This window comes from Squalius cephalus (assembly GCF_949319135.1).
Source record: "Squalius cephalus genome assembly, chromosome: 21".
Lineage (NCBI taxonomy): Eukaryota > Metazoa > Chordata > Actinopteri > Cypriniformes > Leuciscidae > Squalius > Squalius cephalus.
This window is the reverse complement of record NC_137142.1, coordinates 5,866,199-5,893,483: the sequence shown is the minus strand read 5'-3', so window position 1 is coordinate 5,893,483 and position 27,285 is coordinate 5,866,199. Positions and strand designations below refer to the sequence as shown.

The 27,285-nt window shown below is 38.1% G+C and overlaps 3 protein-coding genes across 7 annotated transcripts in view; 2 read left to right on the top strand and 1 right to left on the bottom strand.

The window, feature by feature from the left end:
- ppp2r5d (protein phosphatase 2, regulatory subunit B', delta) overlaps window positions 1-16,350 on the top strand; it is a 53,957-nt gene extending 37,607 nt beyond the window's left edge. The window contains exons 7-18 of one of the 2 annotated variants that reach the window (XM_079855851.1): window positions 2,132-2,262; window positions 2,428-2,487; window positions 2,602-2,710; window positions 5,696-5,749; window positions 5,908-6,078; window positions 8,735-8,862; window positions 9,007-9,108; window positions 9,240-9,299; window positions 9,477-9,549; window positions 10,811-10,852; window positions 12,372-12,482; window positions 13,674-16,350. In XM_079855851.1, coding sequence (XP_079711977.1) covers window positions 2,132-2,262; window positions 2,428-2,487; window positions 2,602-2,710; window positions 5,696-5,749; window positions 5,908-6,078; window positions 8,735-8,862; window positions 9,007-9,108; window positions 9,240-9,299; window positions 9,477-9,549; window positions 10,811-10,852; window positions 12,372-12,482; window positions 13,674-13,811 — 1,179 coding nt within the window. In that variant the 3' untranslated portion in view covers window positions 13,812-16,350. The remainder of the gene's footprint in view (window positions 1-2,131; window positions 2,263-2,427; window positions 2,488-2,601; window positions 2,711-5,695; window positions 5,750-5,907; window positions 6,079-8,734; window positions 8,863-9,006; window positions 9,109-9,239; window positions 9,300-9,476; window positions 9,550-10,810; window positions 10,853-12,371; window positions 12,483-13,673) is intronic. The other variant, XM_079855850.1, reaches the window with a different exon arrangement.
- mea1 (male-enhanced antigen 1) lies at window positions 15,992-18,451 on the bottom strand. 4 transcript variants are annotated; one of them, XM_079855862.1, is made up of 4 exons: window positions 18,325-18,451; window positions 17,850-18,135; window positions 17,621-17,726; window positions 15,992-16,716 (listed from the first exon to the last, which is right to left on the bottom strand). In XM_079855862.1, exons 2-4 carry the CDS (start codon window positions 18,126-18,128, stop codon window positions 16,553-16,555), a joined length of 549 nt encoding a protein of 182 aa, XP_079711988.1. In that variant the 5' UTR covers window positions 18,129-18,135; window positions 18,325-18,451; the 3' UTR covers window positions 15,992-16,552. The 4 variants fall into 4 exon arrangements, with proteins under 4 accessions (XP_079711988.1, XP_079711987.1, XP_079711986.1 ...); XM_079855861.1 differs by having other exon boundaries at window positions 17,850-18,138; window positions 18,253-18,437; XM_079855860.1 differs by having other exon boundaries at window positions 18,253-18,437.
- Window positions 18,452-19,671: 1,220 nt separating this feature from the next.
- dnph1 (2'-deoxynucleoside 5'-phosphate N-hydrolase 1) lies at window positions 19,672-26,833 on the top strand. Its single transcript, XM_079855863.1, has 4 exons — window positions 19,672-19,971; window positions 21,664-21,735; window positions 22,672-22,782; window positions 26,698-26,833. The coding sequence occupies exons 1-4, from the start codon at window positions 19,836-19,838 to the stop codon at window positions 26,814-26,816; spliced, it is 438 nt and encodes a 145-aa protein (XP_079711989.1). The 5' UTR covers window positions 19,672-19,835; the 3' UTR covers window positions 26,817-26,833.
- Window positions 26,834-27,285: the final 452 nt, after the last annotated feature.

Here is a 27,285-nt window from a genome sequence, read left to right as displayed (position 1 = left end):
GGACATTTTCACTTAGGGGTGTACTCACTTTTGTTGCCAGTGGTTTAGACATTAATGGCTATGTGTTGAGTTCTTTTGAGGGGACAGCAAATTTACACTGTTATACAAGCTGTACACTCACTACTTTACATTGTAGCAAAGTGTCATTTCTTCAGTGTTGTCTCATGAAAAGATATAATAAAATATTTTCAAAATGTGAGGGGTGTACTCACTTTTGTGAGATACTGTGTATGTATGTACAGGTGCTGGTCATATAATTAGAATATCATCAAAAAGTTGATTTATTTCAGTAATTCCGTTAAAAAAGTGAAACTTGTATATTATATAGACTCATTACATGCAAAGTGAGATATCTCAAGCCTTTATTTGTTATAATTTTGATGATTATGGCTTACAGCTTGTGAAAACCACAAAATCAAAATCTCAGAAAATTAGAATATTACATGAAATCACACAGTAATTACACAGTGATACCATGGTCATTGAAGCAGGTTTTGGTTCTTTTGGCAGTGTGGGCAGGTGCAAATCCTGCTGGAAAATGAAGGAAGCATGAAGTGCTCTGAAAATGTCCTGGTAGACGACTGCGTTGACTCTGGATTTAATAAAGCACAGTGGACCAAAGTCCTCTTTTCTGATGAGAGCAAATTTTGCATCTCATTTGGAAACCAAGGTCCCAGAGTCTGGAGGAAGAATGGAGAGGCACACAATCCAAGATGCTTGAAGTCCAGTGTGAAGTTTCCACAGTCTGTGTTGGTTTGGGGAGCCATGTCATCGGCTGGTGTTGGTCCACTGTGCTGTCCACTCAACACAGCCGTCTACCAGGACATGTTCAGAGCACTTCATGCTTCCTTCAGCAGACAAGCTTTATGGAGATGCTGACTTCATTTTCCAGCAGGATTTGCACCGGCCCACACTGCCAAAATAACCAAAACCTGGTTCAATGACCATGGTATCACTGTGTAATTACTGTGTGATTTCATGTAATATTCTAATTTTCTGAGATTTTGATTTTGTGGTTTTCACAAGCTGTAAGCTATAATCATCAAAATTATAACAAATAAAGGCTTGAGATATCTCACTTTGCATGTAATGAGTCTATATAATATACAAGTTTAACTTTTTTAATGGAATTACTGAAATAAATCAACTTTTTGATGATATTCTAATTATATGACCAGCACCTGTATATAATGAAGTTTGACTCGCCATTGGGTAGTAAATTTTCTATTTTACTCACCAAACAAAGCAAATTAATAAATTCTATAGAAACATAATATAATTGTAAATTATTAATAGAAGTAAACAGTCTAATAAAATAAGAACAGATGATGAAACTTCAAGAAATAGCACAAATAAAAACAGAACAAAGACAATGCGTAATTGCAACAACTTCTCATATAGTCTTAGACCAGATAAAAATAAACCGTAAACAAATGACTTTTGAGGGATTTGTTTAAAAAGTGTGCATCAAATATGCTTAACAGAAGCTTGAACGTGTGTGACACGCTAGAACAGAGCTCATTGGTTCTTGCACGCCACGCAAGTTGATGTTAAATAAAGGATCAGGCTTAGGATAGCCGATACCGATCAGTTAAAAACAAATCTTAATCGGCCCGATACCAATCCTTGAGATAAGCTCGGGACGTTCCTGCTTTGTGCACTTTGGTGGACAGATTTTTTTTAAATGATTATTATTGAAGATGATACTGGTATCTGGAGAGATATCTGGCTTGATGACGTACCTAAAAGGAAAGCTGAGATTTAGGTCACAAGAGCTTTTTTAGTAAATATTTAGTCTCATCCAATGACCAGCTTGTAAAATGTGAGACGTAAATAAACATATGCAAGTTTGTATGACATAAAACATTCCGCATTACAACAGCAAGATATTTTTGAATCCTATTGAGAAAATAGTCGATTCAGGCGTTTACATGCTTTATTTTTTCCTTTTGAACAGATTATATAAGGTCTACACTAACTGTTTACAGGAAGGCTCTTCAGTCTGATTGAGCTGTCAGTCTGATTATAAATGGATTTATTTGGATGCATGTAAACGTAGCTACTGGGATTGGGTCTCAGAACCCATCTAATGATTGAGCTAATGGATTCAGTTCACCTTATTTCTTTTCAGCTGCTGGAGCTTTTTGACAGTGAAGACCCCAGAGAGCGGGACTTCCTGAAAACCATCCTGCACAGGATCTATGGAAAGTTCCTGGGGCTGAGAGCCTACGTCCGTCGGCAGATCAACAATATATTCTACAGGCAAGCTGTCCTTTGCATATGGTTCTTTCGGCTATCAAAATGTTCTCATTCATAAACTTTTAAGAGTAGATGCAGAAAGTGTGAGCTCTTGGATTTGGAAGTGTGAGTGTTTGTCTTTGTCCAGAATTCATCCATTGAGTCGATGTCCTTGATCTCGCTCTGTAGGTTTATATACGAGACGGAGCATCACAATGGGATTGCAGAGCTCTTAGAAATCTTAGGAAGGTGAGCGTGACCACTATCAGTGTTGCCATGACAAATCTGAAGGGAGGTCTTTCTCTCTTTGCTGAACTGAAAGAACCTGTCCGTCACATGACCGATCTCATGTTCTTCCCACAGCATAATTAATGGCTTTGCCCTGCCACTGAAAGAGGAGCACAAAATGTTCCTCATCAGAGTGCTTCTGCCTTTACACAAAGTCAAGTCTCTCAGCGTCTATCACCCACAGGTACGCTTAAGGAAATCTCTTCTGAAGGTATTTCTTCTGAGGGGGGGGGGGGATTATATGAAAAAATTCTAATGTAAAAATTCTCAAAAATGTCAGTAATTGCTAGTGCTGTCAAAGTTAGCGCCTTAATAACGTGTTAATGCAAAATCATATTAACGGCACTAATTTTTTTAACGCGCGATTAACGCAGCGCGTATTTTCTGTTTGACCCGTGGCCCAACCCCTAGTTGGAGAAATGGAGATACACAGTGTTGCCAACTTAGCGACATTGCAGACCCCTTTAGTGATTTTTTTTTTTCCTTCAAAAAAGCGCCCAAACCTTATTTAGTTTCTGAGAATCTCCGGTACTGCTCTCCCAGCACGCGCACGCACCTCTCTCTCTCTCTCTCTCTCTCTCTCTCTCTCTCTCTCTCTCTCTCTCTCTCTCTCTCTCACTCTCTCTCTCTCTCTCTCTCTCTCTCTCTCTCTCTCTCTCTGCGTCTCGCGCTGCAGACAGGAGCAGCGCTTTAATTCAGTTAAACACAGATATTATGTTGCTTCTCTAATTTTACATGCAAGTATAGCCGAAATCACAGCACAGATATTGTATTTATCTTATGTGTATTTGATTTCATCAGACGACGGCTCGATTATCAGGATTTTTGTGCAGATTAACATCTTGGAAGGGAGAGCTGGTTATGTCTTAATGGGTCGCGTTTCAGCCACTATTTCATATTCATTCCGTTGTTTGACAACAGAAAAAGTCAAATATACCAATGAAAACAGTTTTATTGAGAATTTAGCTTCATCAAAATGGGCACAGAGGGAGACAAACTAATGTAATAATAAATAATAAATGTATATTTAGCATTTTCAGAAGAGCTGCCCTGTCATGCAAAAATCTAAACATGTTTGTGTTAGTAAATTGCTCAGTGCAAAGAAAGAGAAGTAATGGGAACCTGGTATTTCTTTGTTCTTTCTACGTGTGTCTAATAGACATGAACAAGTTCTTTGAAAAACATCTATGACCTTTGAAACATGTCTCTTCTTCATGCTCTATGTTGACTATGGTTTCAATAATAAACATACATTTGCATGAAGTATCCATATTTATCCATGCCCATGTTGATTAGAGTATTACAAACTTGAAAAGTATTAATTTAAGGTACATTTAGAACAAACAAAAAAAAGTGTGATTAATCGCGAGTTAACTCATGACAATCATGCGATTAATCGCGATTACCGGTACATTTTTTAATCGATTGACAGCCCTAGTAATTGCATTAACTACTGTTAGTTCAAGTCCTAAAATGTGATTGGCTCACTGACGTTAATCATTTTGTATAACACTGGGATGTTTCTGTTTTTCTCAGTCCACTTATCATCTTAAGGCGAGACACGGCAGGCAAAAACATCGATTTTCATGCAGTGGTCAATTTTGAGATTTTGGGCTAGTTTACTCCTTCAATATGTGTTCTTTCAAGCTGCTATAAAGAAAACGTTGAAAATATACATTAAGATGTTTATTTTATTACATTTTGTTTACTTGCGGCTGTAAGTTTCTCCCGAATTTACCAGGAAGTTAGCATTACAACGCGACACGCCGAGCTCCGTCTGTTTACTGAAGTCTGTCATGACCGGTATCACTGTGAAGCTCTGAGTCTCCTGCACAACGCTATGTAACCCAAATATGGGCATTTCCTTTCTATCAGTAACCAATCGTGAATGTCCAAAGGGGGATTTAAAGCTACGACGATTTCTCATTTAGAGCTATTTAAATCTTTAACTGCCGTTTTCTCAAAATGAGTTTTTGTCATTCTCCAGTAGAAACATCTCAGCCTATGTAGCACCTGTGTACACCAAACTTTCCAGTTATACACTTAGCAGTATTCTGAAGATATTTTCAGAGGGATTTGTTAATAAATCATTCCTAGCCTGATTTATGTGATATTTTAATAAAAAAAATATGGTGAAAATCTATTTTTTATGGCTATGGACAGTATATTTTGATTCCCTAGGTAATGAAAGCATATATCCTGAAATCCCTCTGAGTTTTTATTTTCATCTTGTGTGTAAACAAAATGAAAAAATAATTTTTCACCTGGCTTTATCATATGTTCAGATCTATCTACCGAAAATATATGCAAAATCGTGCATATTTAATGAGATAATGCCTAATTTGCATAATTAAACATCCAAATTTCTAAAACTTGTAATACATTTTTTTTATATACTTGTGAAAGTAATCAACTGAGGAAGTTTCATGGTGATATCTATTATTTTAAAATTTTACCCTATTCACCTGTAGTGTCTCGCCTTAAGCTTCTATTGGGGAGGAAGAAAAATATGCAAACTCAAAATTATGCTTTAGTACTGAATACTGAATGCAAGACTCTGATTACCTGTGGCTGAACAGCACTCTTGCTTGCATGATTTAAAAATAAAGAAATAATATTAAAACATTTTATTTGATTGCATTTGAGAAAAATTCTGAACCAAAAAAATCAAGCTTCTGTATTTTTAAGGTCACCTTGAGTGCTGTTACTTTACAGCATATTGGAGACCTTTTTGGCAGCTAATGGTTATTTCAGATCTTATTTAACAATTTGAGGTAATGCGTTCAGTTCAATCATTTCTCTTCATGTTTGACATTAGAACAAGGGCAAGTAGGAAAGCTTTACAGCAACTAAGGGGTTTGGTTTAGTTCCACACCATGAGGATGCACCTTTTCATTTCCTCCTTCACAGTGATATTTGAAAGTGAAACACCTATGAATTTTGCATAACCACATGTGAAAATATTCATATTTACCAGTTTAGTGCTTCATCCAGCGTATCGCCCTCCCCCGCCTCACTGTATCCATAGTTTATAAGTATTAGAGGTTAAGATGGTTTGCATGGTAGGTGTTGCACAATGTATTAATAGAATTAGGAATAGCAGTGGCTCAATGTTAGTCATCCTATTATGTTCTTTTTGGGGGAAAAAAGTAATTTCCTGTGCTTTCAGCTGGCCTACTGCGTGGTGCAGTTTTTGGAAAAGGACAGCAGCCTCACTGAACCTGTAAGATTTACAGCATTGGCAACTGCACTGTTTTCTGTCACTATTATTAACATTTCTTTCAAGTATTTTTCTGTATGAATTCTTTATTCATGGTGAACTTGAACTTAACTGGTGCAAAGATGACTTTCTCAGCCATTTGTCTTCCTCTTCTGCATCAGGTGATTATGGGCCTGCTGAAGTTCTGGCCTAAGACCCACAGTCCTAAGGAGGTGATGTTTCTGAATGAACTGGAGGAAATCTTGGATGTCATTGAGCCCTCAGAGTTTGTTAAAGTCATGGAGCCTCTGTTTAGACAGCTGGCCAAGTGTGTATCAAGTCCACACTTCCAGGTATGAAAGCACAGATCTCGTTCTATCACTGAACATTGGGCATCAATTAACATAATCTTTTTCACATCGTCGATGTTGGGCAGAAACCTTGTATCTCCTTATTTCATCTCTTTTTTTATTTTATTTTTCATAATTCATTACTATTGGTAACCCTTTACGTCTGTCTGTGGGTTTTGCAAGTATTTAACTCTTGTGCATCCTTAAGGAATTTTTTGTCTTTTTCAGTTTAGTTTTTTTGATCACTTTGCCTGTGTTAAGGCTAACTGCATAAAATTTGGCACAGGAGTGTATTTTTAGTGGAATTTCACTATTTCACCCCTATTTCCTTTAAAAAATCTATTTTGCACTAGGTACACAAAATAGTTCCTCTCAGCGCATTTTGGACAAAAATGTCCGTATTGAAACCCATTAAAACTGCAATTTTTAATTCCAGGGCCATTTAACTATAAAATGATGCAATATTTAAGAGGCTTTCATTCTGTTGGCAAGGCTTCAAAATTTTTATTTGTACAATTTTTTCCAGATGGTGCCCCTTTTTTCAGGTTTGGTCTATAAAGCAAATACTCGCTTTATTCCTGTTTTCTGCTTCGGCATATTATAGAGCCAATTGGATCAATTATGCAGCGATAATTGTGTGGGTGTGTTGGTATGGATGTCTGAGTGTGGTTTTTATGTGTAAAAAAAAATGTGTGTGTGTGTGCTTATAATATTTGAGATAGAAAAACTCAACTGCAAATCTAAACTCCAACCACTGTGTGCACCAGTGGAGTTTTGCTGGCATCTAATGGGGAAAATCTGTTACAGCCCCCAAACAATATCTTACCGAAAGCTCATTTTTTGCGATAACATCCTCAAATTTGGAACACAACTTGCTTAGATTTATGGCTTTGGATTTCTCCGTTTTAGAGTTCAATATGTTTCATAAAATATAAATGTTATATAAAATAATGTTCATAAATCATTTTCATAAACTTAAACCTATATAACTTTATTATTTTTTTTAGTTCAGCAATAATCTGCCAAGGGTCTTCTTTAAAATGAGACCAAACTTAAGTCTTTGCTCCGAAGCTTCAAATATTTATGACAGGTTTTTGACATGAACATTTTTGTCCACTGTCCATAGTGGACAAAAATGTTTGTGTCAAAAAACTGTCATAAAAATTTTAAGCTTCAGAGCAAAGACTTAAGTTTGGTTTCATTTATGTGTAATGTGTGTCAATTTTTTTTTAATTGATTCACAAGGGTTACAAATATTTGGAGCTTGTGACTAAACCTCGTCACTCCATTGGATCCTCAAACTGTCAGTCAAACCTCATAACTCCGTCCGCCTCTATAGAGCTGGTAAGTCCCGCCCATCCGTAAAACCCCAAGTGGACCTCTAGGTTGAAAAATCGTCAATGCAAGTGAATGGGAGAAAATAATTATTTTCTGGTCCCGTTTGAATTGTGTCATAAATGTGAACATATGTTGTCTGTGAATTTTTTATATAACTTTTCATGTTACGAGTTTGACAGTATATGGTATGATTCTTCGGCTAGCAGTTGTGGAAAAGACATAACGAGAAAGACTACATGTCGCCTATGTGACGTCACCCCATAAAGTTGACTTACCCGTGGTTTTCCCCAACCTCAGCGATTTTGTCCTCTCCCTGAAAGAAGGCGGTGAAGTGCACCAAAGACACAGCCATGTTTAGCGGGATCCGTGAGCTAGTGTCCGTGTGTGAGTGGTGTTGACGTTTCAAACGCGTCGAAAGCAGCGAAGGGTTGTAGTCCACAAAGTGCTCTCACACAAAGTCTACCCGTATCAAACTTCTACCCGCTAAATTGTAGCATTCTTTACACGAAAAGTTATATAAAAAATTCACAGACAACTTATGTTCACATTCATGGCAAAATTCAAACGGGACCAGAAAATAATTATTTTCTCCCATTCACTTGCATTGACGATTTTTCAACCTAGAGGTCCAGTGGGGCTAGCGGAAGGGGCGGGACTTACCAGCTCTATGGTGAATGAAGAGCCGCACACAGTTTGGAGCGTTTCTGCTTGTTTGCAATGCAAGAGTAAATAAAGACCTGGTTCTTTGTGTTTGTATTATTCAAGAAACACTATATATAAAGGCTAATGTTTTATGTATTTGAGGAGTGGTGAAGAGAATCTTAGAATTTGTCATCGAGTCACAGCCAATACTGTCTGAAATATCCTATGCAAAGCACTTTGTCTTTAGTAACATGAGATTTTGGCCAAATGACCGAAAAAACTAAGCGCCCACATAGCCACAGTAAACTTTCTGTATCTGTAAGTTGATGGAAATGCACTGCGATGCACTTACTGCCTCAGATGCGCCCGTTCTAATGACGGACAAAACACGTATGTACGAATTTCGCCGGTCAAAAACGTTGCAATTCCATTTGAGCTTGATTTTGATTAAATGTTCATAACAATGACCCATGCAAGTGTCTGAAACCCATAATAAAGACGCAATATCAACATTAACATGTTTTATGATGTCAAAATGATGTTTTATTATTTAAAAAAGTAGCGTTTTTGGAGATACAAGGTTTCCACCCGACAGCGACGATATGCAGTAACACAAAAAGAGCATTGTAGCATGTTTGAGTGTGATAGCCATTGATCTGTAATGTCATGTGTGTTCCAGGTTGCTGAAAGAGCATTGTATTACTGGAACAATGAGTACATCATGAGCCTGATCAGTGACAATGCTGCCAAGATCCTCCCCATCATGTTTCCCGCTCTCTACAAGAACTCCAAGAGCCACTGGAACAAGTACAGCCACACTTTGACAGATTGTGTTCAGTCACAATCTGTTTTTTCCATCAAGACACATCTTTCTTATGATGAATGAACACCTGAAGGAAAGAACGTTCTGTTCAAATGGCTGGAGTAATAATGTGGTGTTTTCTCCTGCAGGACAATCCACGGGCTTATCTACAATGCCCTTAAGCTCTTTATGGAGATGAACCAGAAGCTGTTTGATGATTGCACTCAGCAGTACAAGGCTGAGAAGCAGAAGTAAGTGAATGAGGCAAGAAAGAGAGAATATGAGGCGAAAAAAAGGTGTACAGATTGTAAAAGGCTTGTTCTGACACAAATTGTTTGAGAAGGTCTTGTCAGCAGTTGTCATTTACTGTCTCAAATCCTAGTGAACTACAAAGAGAGAGACAGCATTTTGGGCATCGAACATGCCCAGAGATGATGTCTAGGTAGGCAGTTCTCTAGATTTTGAGACTCAGTGACTGTCTTTGTTCTCTAAGCAGAATTACTAAGCAAGCTGGTTTTGTTGAGCTAAGCTTGTGGCAGCCATATGTATCCACATATGCATACGAGTTATTTTCTCTGACATATCCTAAACTCTGTGTTGTTTTCCTGTTCTTCCCTAGAGAGAAGTACAAACTTAAGGAACGGGAAGAAATGTGGCATAAAATTGAAGAACTGGCTAAACAGAACCCTCAGGTAAACACCCTCCGCTGCACTCACACTTTTTTAATAGAATTTTATAATGACTTCTCGAGTAACACTGACGACTTGAGTAATGACTGCTGAGAATTCAGCTTTGCCAACACAGGAACACATTACAAAAATATTTATTTAGATAAGTTATTAAGATAAGTTATTTTTACTGCATATTTGATCAAACTATAATGCAGCCTTGGTGAGCACAAGAGAAAATACTGACTGACCCAAAACTTAAGAATGGTAGTGTATAGGACACAGTCAAACTGTCAGTAGCTATGTTTCCACCCAAAGTTGCGAATTAAACTTATGTGCAAAATTTAAACATCGCATAAAACATTTGCAAGTAAAGCACTGTTTCCTTCCAGCGAGCCGAAGAGAACAGAATCGTCACTTCCTGATAAACTGGTGCTAAGTCAATAAGACCATCTCTGGCTAAATATCATTACGAAAAATGGAAGTAATTATATATGCAGCAACTTTCACATTTTTTTTAATGATATTTAGCCAGAGATGATCTTATTGACTTAGTGCCAGTTTATCCGGAAGTGACGATTTTGTTCTCTTCGGCTCGCTGGAAGGAAACGGTGCAGGCGAAACACAATAAACGCAGTCATGTTATCATGCTTTCTGAGGCGAATGCTGCTGTTTGGGAGCGCAGTCGTGTAAGACACTTCTGGGAGGGAATTATACTGAACCACTTTGAAGACAGACTTTGCTAAGCATTTCAGAATGATCACAACAGCATTCATGCTGTGCAACGATTAGTCCAGTTATGCCGCCCCATCGCGGAAATTCACATGACTTTTTTGATGCACATTATGGAATATATTCGGTAAATGTGTTTCCATCAGTTTATGCATTGGTTTTGTCTTGTTATCGGATGAAAAAATGTATCCGACTCAATTGAGTGCATGGGTTTTAAGAATTTATGCGCTTCCAACAGTTTTTTTTAATGCGATATCTCAAAATGCACATAAAAATAGGTGGATGGAAACATAGCTAGTGAAGTCATATGTTATAGGTTAAAATTGAGAAGTTCTTTTATGATCAGATGCACAAGCTTTGAGTGCAGCTAATTTTGTACGTATCCTAATTAAAATTAATCAACTCCAAACTACTCCTGACGAGTTTAATTATCACCACTCATCTCTCTCTGTGCTCTGAGGGCAAACACAAAAAGAACCCACCATTTAATCAGGATGTGATGAGGAATCCTGTGAATGTGTGTTTATCAACCACAAGTTTTGGATTTTCACAGAGTACAAAGGTTCAGCTGCGGCCCGGTCTGGCTCAGGAGGAGGTGAGTCATTTATTTCTGTAACGGAATCGTTATTATGCATTCATCTTACTCTTTGGGTTACTTTCATCTTCCCTACCAAGTTCTGTTTAGATGTGGGGTGGGTGGTATGACGAAAAATCCTATATGACTAATTCAGTATCACAGTCTTTGCTGGAAACTCAACAAAAATGGTTCATATTTTAATAACCATGCAGTTATGTCTATTTTTGCTGATGCTTACTGCAGAACCAAATGATGTCAAGTGACAGCTCCTCCTCTCTGCACTTAATGGGTGGAGCTTAACCTAATTAAGTTTAGGAATAGGGTGTGGCTCGACTTTCAAGCTCCACCCATTCACTCTGCAGTGAGCAGCCTCTCATAATTACAATTTGTAAAAGGTGCTTGGTCTCATCGAATCACGATTTTTTTTTTAAACGTTAAAACTAAGATAGTTCACGCTCTGAATTCTGAGCCATATACAAAGTAAACTAGCTGATAATCACACCTTTGAGCGCACATCATTTGAATTCTGTTAATGCTGCAAGTTGCAGGAAACAAAACACTGTGACAGCATCCCTTAATAATATATATTCGGTAACACTTTATTTTACAGTGTCCTTGTTACATTTGCTACATGTACTTACCATAGTAATAATAGTAAATGATGCATAATTACATGCAACTAACCAAAACCTAATCCTACCCTAACCCTATAGTAAGTACATGTAGTTGCTTAATATTACTCGGTACTTAACCCTGAAGAACCTGAAGCTAAAATAGGTGTTTTTCACATATTTTGATTTTTTGACTAAAATTCTAAAACAATGTGCTATCTTCATGTGCAAGGTGTCATCTTTTTCAGAAAAAGATTAGCTTTCAACAAATTACAGTTATTGACCATTATTGTGTGTGGTGAGTTTGTAAATAGAATTTAAATAGACAAAAAAAAAAAAAATAACGAGAACAAATTTACTGATTTTTATTTAGAAAAAAACCCCCAGAAAAACTAAAGAAACTAACACTTATAAGTTTATATATATATATATATATGCCTTTTTGTGATATTGTGTTGCACAGTTTTCATTTAGGACACTTTTTTTCATACTCGCACACATACAAATACATGCATTCATACTAGGCACGCACACATGCACACACCACATGCTAAGATACTGAAAGAGTAACGGCCATCCGCCTCCCAAGTTTCATTAAAAATCATCCCAATCCCCTGTTCTGCTGTCTACCACTTCTTTCTCAATGTATTTGTTCGTTTCTTTTATTATTTTATGCAATCCAAAACACTCTAACCTGCTGCGCTTCGTATCTCTCTGTTCAAATCCTTCCTTCCCGCTCTGCCAGAAAGCTGCTGTCATTTGCTGACGGATATTGTCGAAAAATAACTGTATAAAATAAAGTGCAACCTATCTTGTTCTCCCATATAAATAACGTAAAGCAGTCCTGCCCAGCCGACCACATGTATGTTTAGGTGTGAACTAGCTTCATTAATGTGTAAATGGCATGTGTTTGTGTGCATGTGCAGTATATGATGTATAATGAAGGAGGGATGCCATTGTACTCGATGGAGACCGAGACCCCCACAGCCGAGGACATCCAGCTGCTGAAGAAGACTGTGGAAACAGAAGCCTCACAGGTACAGTCAAACACTTGTACATCTTCACAGCAACAAAAAATGCCTGTACAGTGGATTGGTGGGTATCGACATGCGAGTTTGTTCTAGAGCATGAGTGCCAAACTCTTTGCTAGCTAGAGCGCAATACATGCTCTTTTGGAGCTAATACGGTACACAATTTTGACAACGTGATGCTATATTTATGCATTTATATTTATATTTATGCATTTGGCAGACGCTTTTATCCAAAGCGACTTGCATAGCATTTCAAGGAACACATTTACATTCTTATCAGTTCTTGCTTTAATAAATAATATTGGGTAAAAACATGCTTTTTGCTGGATACATTTTTAGCTTTAATACAAGCCAACTGAAACTAAACATTAACATAAATGTCTGGCCTAAATGAAAGAAACTACAGTTAATTTAGATTACAGATTTAGATTACAATTTAGATTGCATCAAATAAGTGTAAATGTATTATATTTAAAGGGTTAGTTCACCCAAAAATGAAAAAAATTGTCATAATTTACTCACCCTCATGTCGTTCCAAACTTTTGCTCATCTTCAGAACACAAATGAAGATCTATTTGATGAAATCTGAGAGCTTTCTGTCCCTCCATTGACAGCTACACAACTGACACTCTGATGCTTCATAAAGAGATCGTAAAAATAATCCATATGAATTAAGCGGTTTAGTCTACATTTTTTGAAGAGACACGATCGCTTTATATGATGAACAGATTGAATTTAGGCTTTTATTCACATATTAACATTCATCGGCGAACATAAACAAATCACAAGAATAAACATCATTGGCTCAAACGTGCTGTGTAAAACGAGAATGAACCTCATTGGTTCTCATACATGCTTGAGCTTCCGTTTACTACAACTGATGTGTGAATTGATAAATGTTTATATGTGAATAAAAGCCTAAATTCAATCTGTTAATCAAAAAAGCGATCGTGTCTCTTCAGAAAATTTGGACTAAACCGCTCGATTCATATGGATTAGTTTTACGATCTCTTTATGAACTTTTTAAAGTGTCAAAGTGGTAGTTGTGTAGCTGTTAATGGAGGGACATAAATCTCTCAGATTTCATCAAAAATATCTTCATTTGTGTTCCCAAGATGAACGGGTTTGGAACGAACTTATGTATACTTTGGGCATTAGTCTGGCACTGCCTCAGGAATGCAACCGTTTTCTTTTCAGGGGATGAAAGAAATCAAGAAAGACAAGGTTTTGATGAGGCGAAAGTCTGAGCTGCCGCAGGACGTCTACACTATAAAAGCCCTGGAATCTCACAAGCGAGCGGAGGAGTACCTGACGGCCAACCAAGAAGCCCTCTGACGCGGGAGCCCCGGCACCCTCCACCGCGCCTAAACTGTTCCTCTCGTCTTGGTCCAAAATTGTCGCCTGCTGTAACCCACCTCTCTATTCCTCTGCCTATATCCACACTCCCTCCTCCCTCACTGTTGGAAAGCCCCGTCTGCAAAAGTCCAGTCCACAGAGCAGTGGAGAGCTCCCATGCACTCTTCCTCATCTCCCCAACTCTTTCCCCCATCCATAGATGCTGATCCGCACACCGAACAGAAGCGACCGCTGGGTTGGTAGAAAGCAAGTGTGGGTTACAAATAATCAAAGTATGCTCTTGTTGTGGTTGCGTTGTTTTTCTCTCCACACTTTATGTTGCCCACTTTATGCTGTCTCCATTTGTCCGCATGTTCCCTATCCCTTTTTTACCGCTGCTTGAGAGCTTCTCCTGTTTTCCCATCACCGCCTCTGCGAATCTGTCGTGTCTGCAATGAAGGGGGCCACACTTAACTAAATGAATCATGTTACTGGAGATATGGAGATGGAAACCCTGTCCTGGATTTTAGATGGTGTGGATGGTCGCCAAACGGGAGTGAATCAGGGTAACTCTTGATGTCAATCAAAGAACTAACTAGTGAAACGTGTTTCTTACAAAACAAGCTTTATGAATTAAACATGCAAGTTTGAGATTTCAACTCGCATGGGATTGTGAATCTGTTTCAGATGCTTTCCTAGACAGGTCTGCGCGAACATCTGAGATGGGACTTTTGTTTCTCCATCGAGACCTGGTGCTGTAAATGTTTCAGGTAGTCATCTGAAGCCGTTTTTTTAGATCTAAGACCATGACCACACATTTTGAAGAGATTGACCTAGTGATTGTCTTAATGATCATGAACAACAACAACAACAACAACAAATAAGTAAGGGAGCTTTGTGGAAGCAATCACCTCTATATCCAGCACCAGCAGAGCGCTTGATGAAAATGCTGTAAAAGTAGTATACAGTCCGTTTACAGTCGCATAAAAGAATGTGATCTAAACGCATGCACCAATGGCCTATTGGTCCACACTCCACTTATCTTTGTATGCATCTATTTTAGTTTCATTTTAAGACTTGTACCTCTTCAACAGATTCCCATGAAATCGCAATGTGCTTTTTTCACCTCCTAGCTTTTGTAAGTTGACTTGTTTCGCTTCATAGGTTTCTGTGATTTATAAAAAAAACTAGACGAGAACGAAAAACAAACTCCCGTTGAACCTTTAAAACGGAAACCGTTCAAGATCGGGAACTACCGTCCTGTCCAAGATTCTCATTTCGTTGCCGTTTTCACTTTAAAGCAATATTTTTTCCAGGTGTTAGAACGGTAAAGAAAAACATCCACTGATCTAGTGTACGATCAAGCGCTATACAATCCTCCTTATAGGACTATATACTTAAAGAGAAAAGATACTCGCTTACCTGTCCAGGCTTAATATACGGAAAAGCGACAGCTTGCGATTGCGACTACTTGTGTACTGTATATTGTCATGTATATTGCTTACGATTGTACCCTTGCCCTTCAGTATTCCCTCTTTCTGCCCCAACTTCATCTTTTCTTTAGTTCTGTTTGCTTGAATGACTTCATTCTGATGCATGATGTCCCCTCTCTGTTGTAAAGGTCTGTCCCGTGAAGTGTCACTTTGATCATTCCAATAGTGAGGGAACATTTCCTCCTCCTACAAGCTGCTGGACAACGCAACACTTTATTGCTATCCAGTGTGCAGCTCAAGCTCCCGCCGTAATTCGCTCCTTGTGAATTCAAGCTGCTACACTTTTTCCATCGTTCCAAACGTGTGCGTATGTTTCGACTCATGCTGTTACAGCCTATAGTATGCAGTGCAGAGGTGAAGTCTTTAAATCATTAGCTGTTTGAAGTGTCGTTACATCACCTCAGCCTATCAGTGTACGGGAATGACTCGTCCATGCAATCAAGAGCATGAATTGCCAACCTAGCTGCCTCTAAATAGACCAAAACATTCCAGAAACAATCAGAGGCAACTTCGCTCTTGAACGCAGCATGATTCCTGCCTCAATGCAGTTTGCCCGGCGAATGGGGCCCGTGTTCAGCTTGTCCGGCAGCAACAACAAAACCGAGGGAAATTAAGAAAGTATGGGTCTCTCCACACTCACCCTTTCCCTCCTCTCCCAGCCCTCCTAATCTTAAGCTGCTTTCCAGGTCATATGTACATATGTTGTACTTTAATTAGGTTGAGCATTACATAGTATGAAAGTCATATTTTGTACAGATGTTCATGTATGTACAGAACAACAATAAAGAAACACAAAAGACGTGACGGCCAGTTGTGTTGCTCAAGCCATGTGAAATACATAAAGGATTAGTCACTCATTGCACATCTTCAATCAGATTAATGGATTTTTTTGTGACTTGAACGGCACATAACTGAGATGCACCATTACATGTTTATACTGTCATACAAAAGCAACCACTAAATCTCACCAAACTTCACTTTACAAAAAAATAATCAAGCAAACGAACATACTGCATAATTAACACAACTGCCTTTGGGAAAAGCCTGAGTGTTTTCAGGACAATTTTTGCCAACTCTGTAACTGAATAATCAAAAAGTTCAAAGCAATTAAAAGGTAAACTATTACATTTCCTCTTTAAGAATTCCACAGTTAGGGTGATAAATGTGCCTTTTGGGTTGACTGAGCAAATGTCAGAAGGTCCTCTAGCGTTTATGCAGTATGAGAAGTGTCGAGGCCGAGGCGAGGCTTCACTTGCGCTCCAGTCTCAGGCCTGCAGAGCTCTGTCTGGTCTGGAGCGTCTGCTGGACCATGTCCTTCCACTGGTCGTCTGAGATCTCCTGGGCCCAGGCAGGGATTCCCAGTGTCGGAAGATTGATGGCCGCCATGGTCCTTTTCACCAGCTCCACGTGATCTGTGAACACAAACAAGAACATTTCAAATATGTCGGTACCACGTTGGTTAATTGGTTGATATTAGCACTTTTTAAATGCATCTATATTAGTATAAGGTAATGGATATTTTAAAGTACTCATTTATTTAGATTACCTTTGCCGTCATTCAATTATGTCTTCTAAAACACTAACTATTAAATAACTCAAATAATATAATTTATGGGCAAAAACTTGCTGCACATTATACATTATAATGGTGTGATGGCTAAATTCACTTGAAGTATTACATTTTAGTATTTTATTTAAGGAAAATAGTGTAGAATTTAAATATCGGATATTTATAGGGCATAACATGAAAGCAATCTGTATGTTAGACTAATAACATGCATGCTTTAGCCAAGGTTTAATCCTCATTCCACCTGTTAATTCCAGAATTGCACTTGTGTATATTTTCTTTTTTAAATAATACTAAGTTAAATCAACCGTTTTGTGTACTTCTAGTATTAATCTGTATTATTTATAACGTCCATTTATTTTATTTGAATAGTGATTTTCACAATACTCATTGTTTCAAAGCAGCTTTACAGAAAATCCTGATGTTAATGTTCTATAATAATCTCATTTGGCAGATTAGAGCTGTGCAATAATGTAGTTTACATTTTGTGATTATAAAAGCAATCAAGCAGTTGAGATTTACTAAATGATATATACTGCGTTATGTGAGTGTACTGATAAAGTTGGATATATTCAACTTTATAACCATAATGGATGACTTCATTCATATCCAAACTTTATTTTTTAAGGCCAATAGCATTGATTAAGGTGATGAGATTTTAGTCCAACACACTGACAGAGGAGTAATGAAACAATAAGTGACATGATGACAGTATATCAGTGTTGTGTAAAGTCAGTTCTCATGCTTACCTGCATCCATGGGAATGGACACTTGACTTCTACAGGCAGCAGCTCCTTCAGGATCCTCCTCTTCGTCGCTGTCAGGAGGAGGCTGGGGAAGGAACAGACCCATGGCCTGCAAAATGTGGATGAAGATCAGATTTCAGCAAGACAATTCAAATGTAATGAAACCAAGCAATTAGAGGGTAAAACCACACTTGCTGACCAGAAAGATGAGGATACAACAGGCACCCTGTACCTCTATTCTCTCCTGGACCTCCTGGAGCTGCTCTGCGGCGCTCGCCTCGTCGGCTGGCTCTGTGTGTGCGCTGTTCATCCCGTCTGGGTCTTGGTTCAGAGGCTGGTAATAATACCCAGCACTGTCCTCGTCTCCAGCATTGTCCTCGTCCTCCTCCATGTCCTCCCCGCTCCACTCCTCCGGCACTGCGGTGTCTAAAGGCCGGTCCTGCACCACATCCTCCTCGGAGTTCGGTAAGATTCTCTCGGGACCCATCTCTCGGGCCCTCGCCACTTCCATTCACTGGCTGCTAACACACACACAGACGCGGGTGAGAGAAAATAGTGTGTGTTGTATGGGGTAAAACATCCAACTGTCAATGTAAGCTTAGGCTATGAAATCATGCTAGGTCATATACACTTACAATTCCAGGGTATTAACTAATGAATGCGACTGTTCACCATGCAGAAAATGATCTCAGGTCATTTTCTGTTACCTGTTTTCTTCTGTCGAGCTCTTTTATCCAAATGTTTTGAGCAGATGTATGTGTATCTGGAGAGCTGTTATTTGCTTCCGGTCCTGCGCAGAAGCAGAACTGCGCATTGATTGCGTCATGATACATCGACGAGCTAGCTAAGCGATTAAATGTGTACATAAAAATAAATAAATAAAGGTGTACATGAAAATACCAGATTTTTATATTTTTTTTCATTTTGATGCTTCATAATTTATTTACGTTATTAATCCATGTGTTTATTATATACTTTGTTCTAATGTCGAGATATGAATGTTGTCTCTGTTGCTGTATCTATTCTGAAATAAAAATGAATATGTAAATGTATAAAGTAATAGAAATTAAATCTTTTGAGTAAAAAAGATTGAGTAAAACCCTGTCAGACCGAGTTTTTTTCTTTTTTATATTATTCCCACTCAGTGCTGTTTGTTTAATATGTAGTAAATAAATAAAAAGTAAATAAATAAATAAAAACAATTAAATGCAACTAATTCAATTTGACTCATTAGAATAATTTTTTTTTATTTTGACTCGCAAAATTTTAACCTTATTTTATTAGGATATATATATATATATATTAGGGCTGTCAAAAGATTAATCACGATTAATCGCATCCAAAATAAAAGTTTGTGTTTACATAATATATGTGTGTGTACTCTGTATAATTATTTTGTATATATAAATACACACACATGCATGTATATATTTAAGAAATATTTGCATACATATACTGTATATATTTATATATAATTTATATTATATATAAATATAATTTTTTTTTATATAAATTACACATTTTTCTTAAATATATACAAGCATGTGTGTGTATTTATATATACAAATTAAATTATACACAGTACACACACATATATTATTTAAACACAAACTTTTATTTTGGATGCGATTAATCGCGATTAATCTTTTGACAGCCCTAATATATATATATATATATATATATATATATATATATATATATATTGGCCTATATTACATCAGATTTGGAAAATTACAAACTAACGTGTTATAAATCCTAAAGATTAACAATTTATTTGTGTATTGTTTATTTTCGTTTCGGAAATTTTCTTTATAAATTATTATAATTGTATCTTGGTGTACATGTTTATTATTGTTTAATAGATAAACAAGTAAATATATACATCTATGAGGAGGACGAATAATTGTAAAAGAAATTAAAACATTTAGGTAATAATGGTAAATAATTGCATCATGAAGTACTGCGTTGATATGGAAGCACTGCTGCACATAAACCTATGACATAAACATAATAAATACATGTATTTATCATGTATTTATGAGTGGATATGACCACCGGGTGGCGCGCGCCTCTCCGTCACGTGTGAGTTTGAGCGGGAAACGAATGACCTGCTGCAGTCTGTCTGAACTTCCCGTCGAAGTTGTAAAGCGCTTTTAGCTGTTAATATCGAGAAAATCACACTTGTGTTATTGTCGAGGGACGAGGACGTTTGCTCAGTATGAACATATACTTTTGTGGAAGTATCCGAGGAGGGAGACAGGACTTGCACATTTACCAGAGAATAGTGAAGAAATTACAGCAGTATGGCAAGGTTTTAACAGAGCATGTCAGCTATGACAGTCTGTCTGAAAAGGGTGATTCACTTTTACTCTCTTTCTCTCATAGTTGCGCTGTTTATCCATTTCATATTGTTTGGTGTTAGTAAGTTAAATCATATGTGTGTGAACAACTGCAAATAATCGCATAGTCGTAGATGCAGTAAACATGTCAAGATTCAAGATTTTATTTGTCACATACACAATTATACAGAGTAAGTTACACCCAGCAGTGAAATATAAGTCAGGTCCACTCCAATAACAGTGCAATTGACCTTTCGCCGGCCCCTCCCCCAAAACGGCCATTGTCCAATCACACATCATAGCAACCGTTACTATGTGAGCAGGTCCGACAAACATTAGCAAGATGGTGAAGCGTGCGCCCATGGCGTTTGTAAATCGGACACTACATACCCCGAGAGATTGTCTGGAGGAGTTGTGGTCTTTCCATTCCCAAAGCCGAAAACACAACGTGAGCGGTGCCTACAATAGATAAAACAGTGTGGACGGCCCCACTCCCAGTTAAATGTGTCGAACATTACGAAGCATACGTTAAATACGTCTGCTGGCTGTGGTATCGATGGCTACTTAAAGTTTTTCTTTTTTTTTTCTGATCTGAAAAACTATCCTATCTGTAACTCAAAAAACATAATATTGTCTGAACCGCGAGTTTTATGATCCGTTGCCCCACTAATAAATATTATGGTCTCAACCGCGATTTTTGTGATCTGTTGTCCCCCTAATAAATATTATGGTAACTTAAGTGCATTATGAAAGACAATCAATGAAAGTTATTTAGATGCAAATTAAGGCTATGTCTGGTTAAACAGTTATTGTGTGATTTCGTTTATTGTGCTTTGTCAACTTGAAGCATGAATTTGAGAAAGAAAATCATTTTTGGAAGAAAATGCACCACATACTTTTGTCAATGATATAACGTTAGGCCTAAGTTATAGCTAAAATATTGTAAAAGCTTTCAGTTCACCCTGCCTAATTGTAGTTGAAAAGTCAAATTAAGCTTGATTAATGATATACTGTGACTGATCAAATAAACTACAGCATCGGGAATATAACTCCCATGTGTTTTGCAGCATTTAAAATTTTAGTCATAGTGTTATGCGAAAAAACACACATAAGAAATTATTGCTGACAGCACTTTTATTTTCAGAGACAGTTTTTTCTTTCACACAAAAACACAACAGTAAGTGTCTTACAATGCTTTTAAACACTTGTTTCCTTGTTCTTTGCCATAATCACAAATGATGTGTATGAACACCGGTAAGCATTAGCCTCGATAGAGACGTAGATAGTAGTCGTGTCTCCTTCATTGCGTATTTTTATATTATAATATATCCCTCCACTGCATACTGTAACCCTTTTTGCCTCAATCTGGAGGATATCGCGGAGGTATTGCTCCAAAAAAGGTCACTGACACGCACGGGTATACCTTTTTCCGTCATGGCAATCTGTCGCGCTGGTCGTGTTTGACCATTTGTTTGTCGGACGTAGCAACAGTAACTAAGGGGGGCGGGGCTCGGCGAAAGGTCAATTGTATAGAATACAAAAAAAAAGAATATACATAAATATTAAGAAAAAGAAAAGTAGAAAAAATATAAGAATAAAATCAAATAAAGGATAAGATTTAAAAAATGTATATATAAATATAAATGTACAGGTCAGTATGTTTGTTGACTTAAATAATACTATTATATACATGTGTCCGTGACCCAGGTGAAGATGCAGCGCTGGATGGAGATAAAGCCATTCATGATCGAGATGTGGAGTGGCTGAGGATGTCTGATGGTGAGAGATCACAGTGACATGCTCATATTTCGACATTCCTCATTGTATTTATTAAAAGTGTTGTTCATACATACATAATGTAGTCAACAGTGGCCCGAAAAACTATCCAAGTGGCATTTACTTTCACAATATGAAAATTCAGGTGATAAAATGAAATGAATGTGATTCTCTACACATGTTGTTACTCTGCTAAGGTGATCTTAGAAAATCAAACTCTATCATACACTAAAAATCACTAAAACACCAACTGAAAGTTTGAATATGTTGTTATCTGATGCAGATATAATTTTTTAATTGTGATTGTTGTGTTCAATATTTGATGACATATGAAATAATATTATAGTTTATTGAATGTTTAGACAAAATATTAACATTTTTTAAAAGCTTGCATATGTGGCTCATATAGTGTAATGAAGGAGAATATGGAGGTCATACTTGAGGAAATGACACCTTAATTTTATTCAGAGGCCCAAACTGAGCAGAAATATGCAGTTTGGTGCAGTTGCAGACATTTATATGGCCAAATCTTATCAGTCCTGCAGAAACTTACACAAGAGGTTAATAAATATCAGTCATCACTCTATATCTCCCTTTATATGTCTTAGTAAGATTATATTTAAATGCTTAGTTTTATGACTAAAGCTCTGTAGGTTTAAAACATATAATACAATGATGATTGACAGATGAACAAATTTAAACCATCCTCAAAAGCCTGATGGATTATATTCGGTACACGCATTATAACAGGACTTTTCTAAAATAATATATGGATAATCAAGTAAAACCTATAATTACTCTCAACAGCAGCAGCATAGCAGATCTATCCCGCCAAGATCAAATACATTAACATTGTCATATCCGCTAAACTCTTCTGAGATTTTCATAATATCCACAGTTATTCAGGACTCTGATTACAGTGTGCTCTCTCTGTACCAGTGATCGTGGCTGAGGTGACACAGCCGTCATTAGGAGTCGGTTATGAACTTGGCCGCGCTGTGGAAATGAACAAGAGGGTTCTCTGTCTCTTCAGACCTTCATCTGGAAAAGGTATTTAGACATTCTCCCAGCTTTCCTTGGGAAATAGATTACACGGTTATTATATTACATATACACTCACCTAAAGGAGTATTAGGAACACCTGTTCAATTTCTCATTAATGCAATTATCTAATCAACCAATCACATGGCAGTTGCTTCAATGCATTTAGGGGTGTGGTCCTGGTCAAGACAATCTCCTGAGCTCCAAACTGAATGTCAGAATGGGAAAGAAAGGTGATTTAAGCAATTTTGAGCGTGACATGGTTGTTGGTGCCAGACGGGCCGGTCTGAGTATTTCACAATCTGCTCAGTTACTGGGATTTTCACGCACAACCATTTCTAGGGTTTACAAAGAATGGTGTGAAAAGGGAAAAACATCCAGTATGCGGCAGTCCTGTGGGCGAAAATGCCTTGTTGATGCTAGAGGTCAGAGGAGAATGGGCCGACTGATTCAAGCTGATAGAAGAGCAACTTTGACTGAAATAACCACTCGTTACAACCGAGGTATGCAGCAAAGCATTTGTGAAGCCACAACACACACAACCTTGAGGCGGATGGGCTACAACAGCAGAAGACCCCACCGGGTACCACTCATCTCCACTACAAATAGGAAAAAGAGGCTACAATTTGCACGAGCTCACCAAAATTGTACAGTTGAAGACTGGAAAAATGTTGCCTGGTCTGATGAGTCTCGATTTCTGTTGAGACATTCAGATGGTAGAGTCAGAATTTGGCGTAAACAGAATGAGAACATGGATCCATCATGCCTTGTTACCACTGTGCAGGCTGGTGGTGGTGGTGTAATGGTGTGGGGGATGTTTTCTTGGCACACTTTAGGCCCCTTAGTGCCAATTGGGCATCGTTTAAATGCCACGGCCTACCTGAGCATTGTTTCTGACCATGTCCATCCCTTTATGACCACCATGTACCCATCCTCTGATGGCTACTTCCAGCAGGATAATGCACCATGTCACAAAGCTCGAATCATTTCAAATTGGTTTCTTGAACATGACAATGAGTTCACTGTACTAAAATGGCCCCCACAGTCACCAGATCTCAACCCAATAGAGCATCTTTGGGATGTGGTGGAACGGGAGCTTCGTGCCCTGGATGTGCATCCCACAAATCTCCATCAACTGCAAGATGCTATCCTATCAATATAGGCCAACATTTCTAAAGAATGCTTTCAGCACCTTGTTGAATCAATGCCACGTAGAATTAAGGCAGTTCTGAAGGCGAAAGGGGGTCAAACACAGTATTAGTATGGTGTTCCTAATAATCCTTTAGGTGAGTGTATGTGACTCTGGACCACAAAACCAGTCACATGTGTACATTTTTTGAAATTGAGATTTATACATCCTCAGAAAGCTGAATAAATAAGCTTTCCACTGATGTATGGTTTGTTAGGACAATATTTGGCCGAGATACAATTATTAGAAAATCTGGAATCTGAGGGTGCAAAAAAATCGAAACATTGAGAAAATCACCTTTAAAGTTGTCCATTTATGTTCGCGATTGTGCTGCATTCACTCACAAAAATAAATGTTTTATATATTTACGGTAGGAAATTTACAAAATATCTTCATGGAACATGATTTTTATTTAATATCTTAATGATTTTTGGCATAAAAGAAAAATTTATCATTTTGACCCATACAATGTATTATTGGCTATTGCCACAAATATACCCGTGCGACATGTGACTGGTTTTGTGATCCAGGGTCACATATATACACTGCCCGGCCAAAAAAAAAAGTCGCTGTTTGGATTTAAATACACAAAATGCTGAAGAGTCTATGACTGGATCATTATTGCAGTGATTATTATGTTTCTAGCATGTTATATGTTTGGCAACAGTTCTTCTAACCATAATTGATGGAGTGTGTGGCTTTTCATTTCTTAAAGGTGCCCTAAAATTTGAAATTGAATTTATCTTGGTATAGTTAAATAACAAGAGTTCAGTACATGGACATGACATACAGTGAGTCTCAAACACCATTGTTTTCTCCTTCTTATTTAAATCTCGTTTTTGAAAAACACCCCTGAAAAATATCTCCACATAACATAACGAATCTCCACATAACACTGACTGTGACGCAACAGTCTGGATCATTAATATGTACGCCTCCAAAAATTTGCATATGCCAGCCCATGTTCAAGGCCAGGCGGAACTCAAGCCGAATCATCGTCCGAATCATTTTTCCTCGAGAGACATCATGGCTTGCAAACGAGCGAAGCATGGCAGTTGCTCAGTATTTGGATGTACAAATGAACACAAAGGTATTTTTTTAGTTCCTTCATCCGAGCCTCTGAAGAACCAGTGGGTTATGTGAATGTCTGATGTGTAATTGTTCAAGTTCAGACAGATAATCTTTCTCTCAAAGTCGTTCAATACTGTTTATGCATCAGTAAATCAAGCCAGTGACTAAACGATCAACTTCACGTCGTTTCTCTTGGTAGGATGAATATAATCTTATTTAAACTGTGATTAATATACAGATAGCGATCAAAGAACAATCCCTTTCCAGTCGCCCAAGCTGTCAATCACACAGCGCGAGTTTATCTGGACACTTGCCAAAACTCGTTATGAAATCAATGACGCTGTTACACTGCACAACGAAGCTCTTACTGTACGTACATCATGTTTGCATTGGTGAAATCATTAATAGTGAGAGTGCAGAAACTGCGTTGCAATGATAAGATCTTCATTCACGTGATCAACAGGCTTACACTGAAGTCTCACAGCAGCCAATCACAGCAGTGGGCATTTACACTGAAGTCTCACAGCAGTGGGCGTTTACACTGAAGTCTCACAGCAGCCAATCACAGCAGTGGGCGTTTACACTGAAGTCTCACAGCAGCCAATCACAGCAGTGGGCGTTTACACTGAAGTCTCACAGCAGCCAATCACAGCAGTGGGCGTTTACACTGAAGTCTCACAGCAGCCAATCACAGCAGTGGGCGTTTACACTGAAGTCTCACAGCAGCCAATCACAGCAGTGGGTGTTTACACTGAAGACTCACAGCAGCCAATCACAGCAGTGGGCGTTTACACTGAAGTCTCACAGCAGCCAATCACAGCAGTGGGCGTTTACACTGAAGTCTCACAGCAGCCAATCACAGCAGTGGGTGTTTACACTGAAGTCTCACAGCAGCCAATCACAGCAGTGGGTGTTTACACTGAAGTCTCACAGCAGCCAATCACAGCAGTGGGCGTTTACACTGAAGTCTCACAGCAGCCAATCACAGCAGTGGGTGTTTACACTGAAGTCTCACAGCAGCCAATCACAGCAGTGGGCGTTTACGCTGAAGTCTCACAGCAGACACGCCCCTTCAAACAGAGTGTTCAAATCAGAGGCTAAAATCAGGCTAGGAAAAATGCTTTTTATTTCTAAATTATAACACATTTTGATTTAAAAAACATACTAACATTATAAGGGCACCCCAGGAAACATTCTAAAATAATCAAATAATCCATGCAATGGCACCTTTAAACAACCATGTATGAAGAAACATCATGGCCATATTCCAGGATGACAATGCCCAGATTCATCAGGTTTAAACTGTGAAAGAATGGTTGTGAGGAGCAAGAAGAATCATTTTCACACATGAATCGGCTCCTACCTTCACTGAAAGTGTTTGGGATGTGCTGGAGGAGGCTTTACTGGACTCATTGACAATACAAGATCTTGAGCAAACACTCTTGATGGAAATAACATCACAACCTTTGTTTCCATCAAGAGGTGTATACATTTTTGTTTGCCTATTTAAATCGAATATTTGCCTAAATTCAAACAGTGACACGGTGTGAGTGGGTGTTTGTGTGTGTGTGTATAATTTCTTATTCATTTCTGTTGATTTTTGGTGGAGTGTGACCCTGGCTTTGACAGATTGTACGTGCCTCTTTTCATCTCTCACCCTCCAGTGCTGTCTGCCATGATCAGAGGAGCGTCGACAAACTCGCTCTTCCAGGTACAGGACTACACGGAGGATGAAGTCGAGAGTTTTTTGGGGAAATATTTTGATAGTATCAACAAGAACTGATGATGAGCATATTTCAACGAATCATAACAGATAAGCACAACTCTTATATGATGCTCCTCTCCTTTTAGAAAGCAAAGTTTCCCTTTGGTGGCCATAAGCATTTACATCACATTGTAAAATGTAAATGACCCTGTGTTGTTACGTACATGTGAATAAATCTGTCCCATCTGAACACTGGTGTTACATAGGATCATAGAAATAAATGTTTTGTTGTAATTTCTAGTATCGTCATTTCTGATGACGAACATTAAATAACTGAGATAACCACACAGATTCATTAGAAGGTGATTTCCACATACTTTTGGTCATATTGTGTAGTGCAGGGCTATTCAATTGGCGGCCCGCGGGCCAAATGCGGCCCGCCAATCATCTCCATGTGGCCCGACGGCACCAACCTCCCTCCTCCTCTTTTCCTGGCGGTGCGGCTAATTCAGTTTGATACTCGCTCCGATTGACCTGAGAAACGTTT

Excerpts from the sequence above, each read along its gene's own strand:
- mea1 (XM_079855862.1), bottom strand. The coding sequence starts at position 18,128 with ATGGAAGTGGCGAGGGCCCGAGAGATGGGTCCCGAGAGAATCTTACCG. Across the intron at positions 17,727-17,849 it reads AGGTCCAGGAGAGAATAGAG|GCCATGGGTCTGTTCCTTCC; the intron begins GTACAGGGTGCC and ends CACATTTTGCAG. Across the intron at positions 16,717-17,620 it reads GTCCATTCCCATGGATGCAG|ATCACGTGGAGCTGGTGAAA; the intron begins GTAAGCATGAGA and ends TTGTGTTCACAG.
- dnph1 (XM_079855863.1), top strand. The coding sequence starts at position 19,836 with ATGAACATATACTTTTGTGGAAGTATCCGAGGAGGGAGACAGGACTTG. Across the intron at positions 19,972-21,663 it reads TGACAGTCTGTCTGAAAAGG|GTGAAGATGCAGCGCTGGAT; the intron begins GTGATTCACTTT and ends TCCGTGACCCAG. Across the intron at positions 21,736-22,671 it reads GTGGCTGAGGATGTCTGATG|TGATCGTGGCTGAGGTGACA; the intron begins GTGAGAGATCAC and ends TCTCTGTACCAG.